General features: G+C 33.4%; 1 protein-coding gene across 1 annotated transcript in view; it reads right to left on the bottom strand.

The window, feature by feature from the left end:
- Positions 1-1,461, bottom strand: part of LOC106526466 (matrix-remodeling-associated protein 5) — an 18,528-nt gene that overhangs the window by 8,702 nt on the left and 8,365 nt on the right. Inside the window, exon 7 of the mRNA XM_014021086.1 lies at positions 553-694. Coding sequence (XP_013876540.1) covers positions 553-694 — 142 coding nt within the window. The remainder of the gene's footprint in view (positions 1-552; positions 695-1,461) is intronic.

Raw genomic sequence — 1,461 nt, 5'->3', positions numbered from 1 at the left:
TATATACAGTATATATACACTGTATCACAGTAAGACATATTCATATTTATTTAGCTATAAAACATGGAAGCCAGCATTATTTTTTTTCCACAATTGGTGACTTTAAAACTTTAGTCCAAACTTTCAAAAAAATGGTTTTAAAATATCAGCACAGTTTTTTGAAAATTTATAATTCATTTTCCTTCATTTGGTTGAATCTTTTATCCAAAGCACTTTAATTTATTTTAAAACCTGTGGGAGTTTTCTGTAGATTTAGATGATTTGAACGCAACATAATATTGATTTTATGTGACTGCATTTACCGTGATTATTCATGTATGACACAATCATCATTGTTTGAGCTTAAAATGCATTAAAAATCGAATTATCAATAAGCCGTGTATAATACCCCTTTCCCCCACCCCACTTTATGGATGATTTTCAGGGTAAAATTTCTGGTATTATACATGAATAAATGCAGTATATATTTAATTCAAAGTCTGAGTAATTTGATGGGAGTAAAATGCCTTTGGTGTAAATGTGTTTCATGCTTGACTACACTCTGATGCATACTTGTGGCAGTCTTGGTCCATGTGATGGAGGGTTTTGGGTCTCCTTCAGCTTCACAGGTCAGCCAGGCAGTGCTGTTCACTGGCAAAGATACTGTCCTGACATGTGGATTTGCAATGCGTGGTCTGGATCTTAGAGCTGGAGCCTGTACAAAAGATTGTGAAGATATCTTAAATAATTACTATCAGTAATAGTTTTTAACACAAATTTGTAAGCAGGGCTACAAAGCTGCAAATATGTGTCAGTCACAGAATGTTAATCAAACACTATCAGGCTTTATTTCAGATTGCCAATAAGGGAGAATCAGAGCTGAACCCAGAAATCTTTAATCTGGTACCAGAAGAGTCTGAAGCRCATTGAGGTTGTAAGGCTGCACTATGGCTCGAAGATGCAACAAACGTAACTAGAAGCGATTCTAAATCTGAGTGGATCCAAAATTATGCTCATTTGTTCTTGTCTTTTTACAATACAAATCAGAATACTGGCAAAAAAAAGAACATTTCAAAATAAATAACTTGAATGAATTTATTTAATCCAGTGATTTATTTAATTTATTTAATCAAAGGGATTTTATTTAATTTACATGTAACTGATCTTTTAAAGAAATTAATTAAGGCATTATGTGGACWTAATCAACTTAGTATTTAATAAACTCTGTGCTGTCTTCTCAAATGCCTCACTGATGGCAGACCCTGGGATTTGGTCTACAGAGGCCAGCCAGCAGACTTCTGGAAATTAACTGAGGTTTGATTATTTTAAATCCCTCTGAAATTAGGCTCTTGAAACACACTGTGTGTAATTCAAAATGAGTTTTTCATCTCTTCTCTAAATCTCTGACAAAGATCTGAAAATTAATCAAATTGGAGGACGGTCATAAACATCCAAAGTACAACAGCAGTATCTATATTTTTA

Source organism: Austrofundulus limnaeus, unplaced genomic scaffold (genome assembly GCF_001266775.1).
Source record: "Austrofundulus limnaeus strain Quisiro unplaced genomic scaffold, Austrofundulus_limnaeus-1.0 Scaffold277, whole genome shotgun sequence".
NCBI lineage: Eukaryota > Metazoa > Chordata > Actinopteri > Cyprinodontiformes > Rivulidae > Austrofundulus > Austrofundulus limnaeus.
This window is presented reverse-complemented; position numbering and strand designations above follow the sequence as displayed.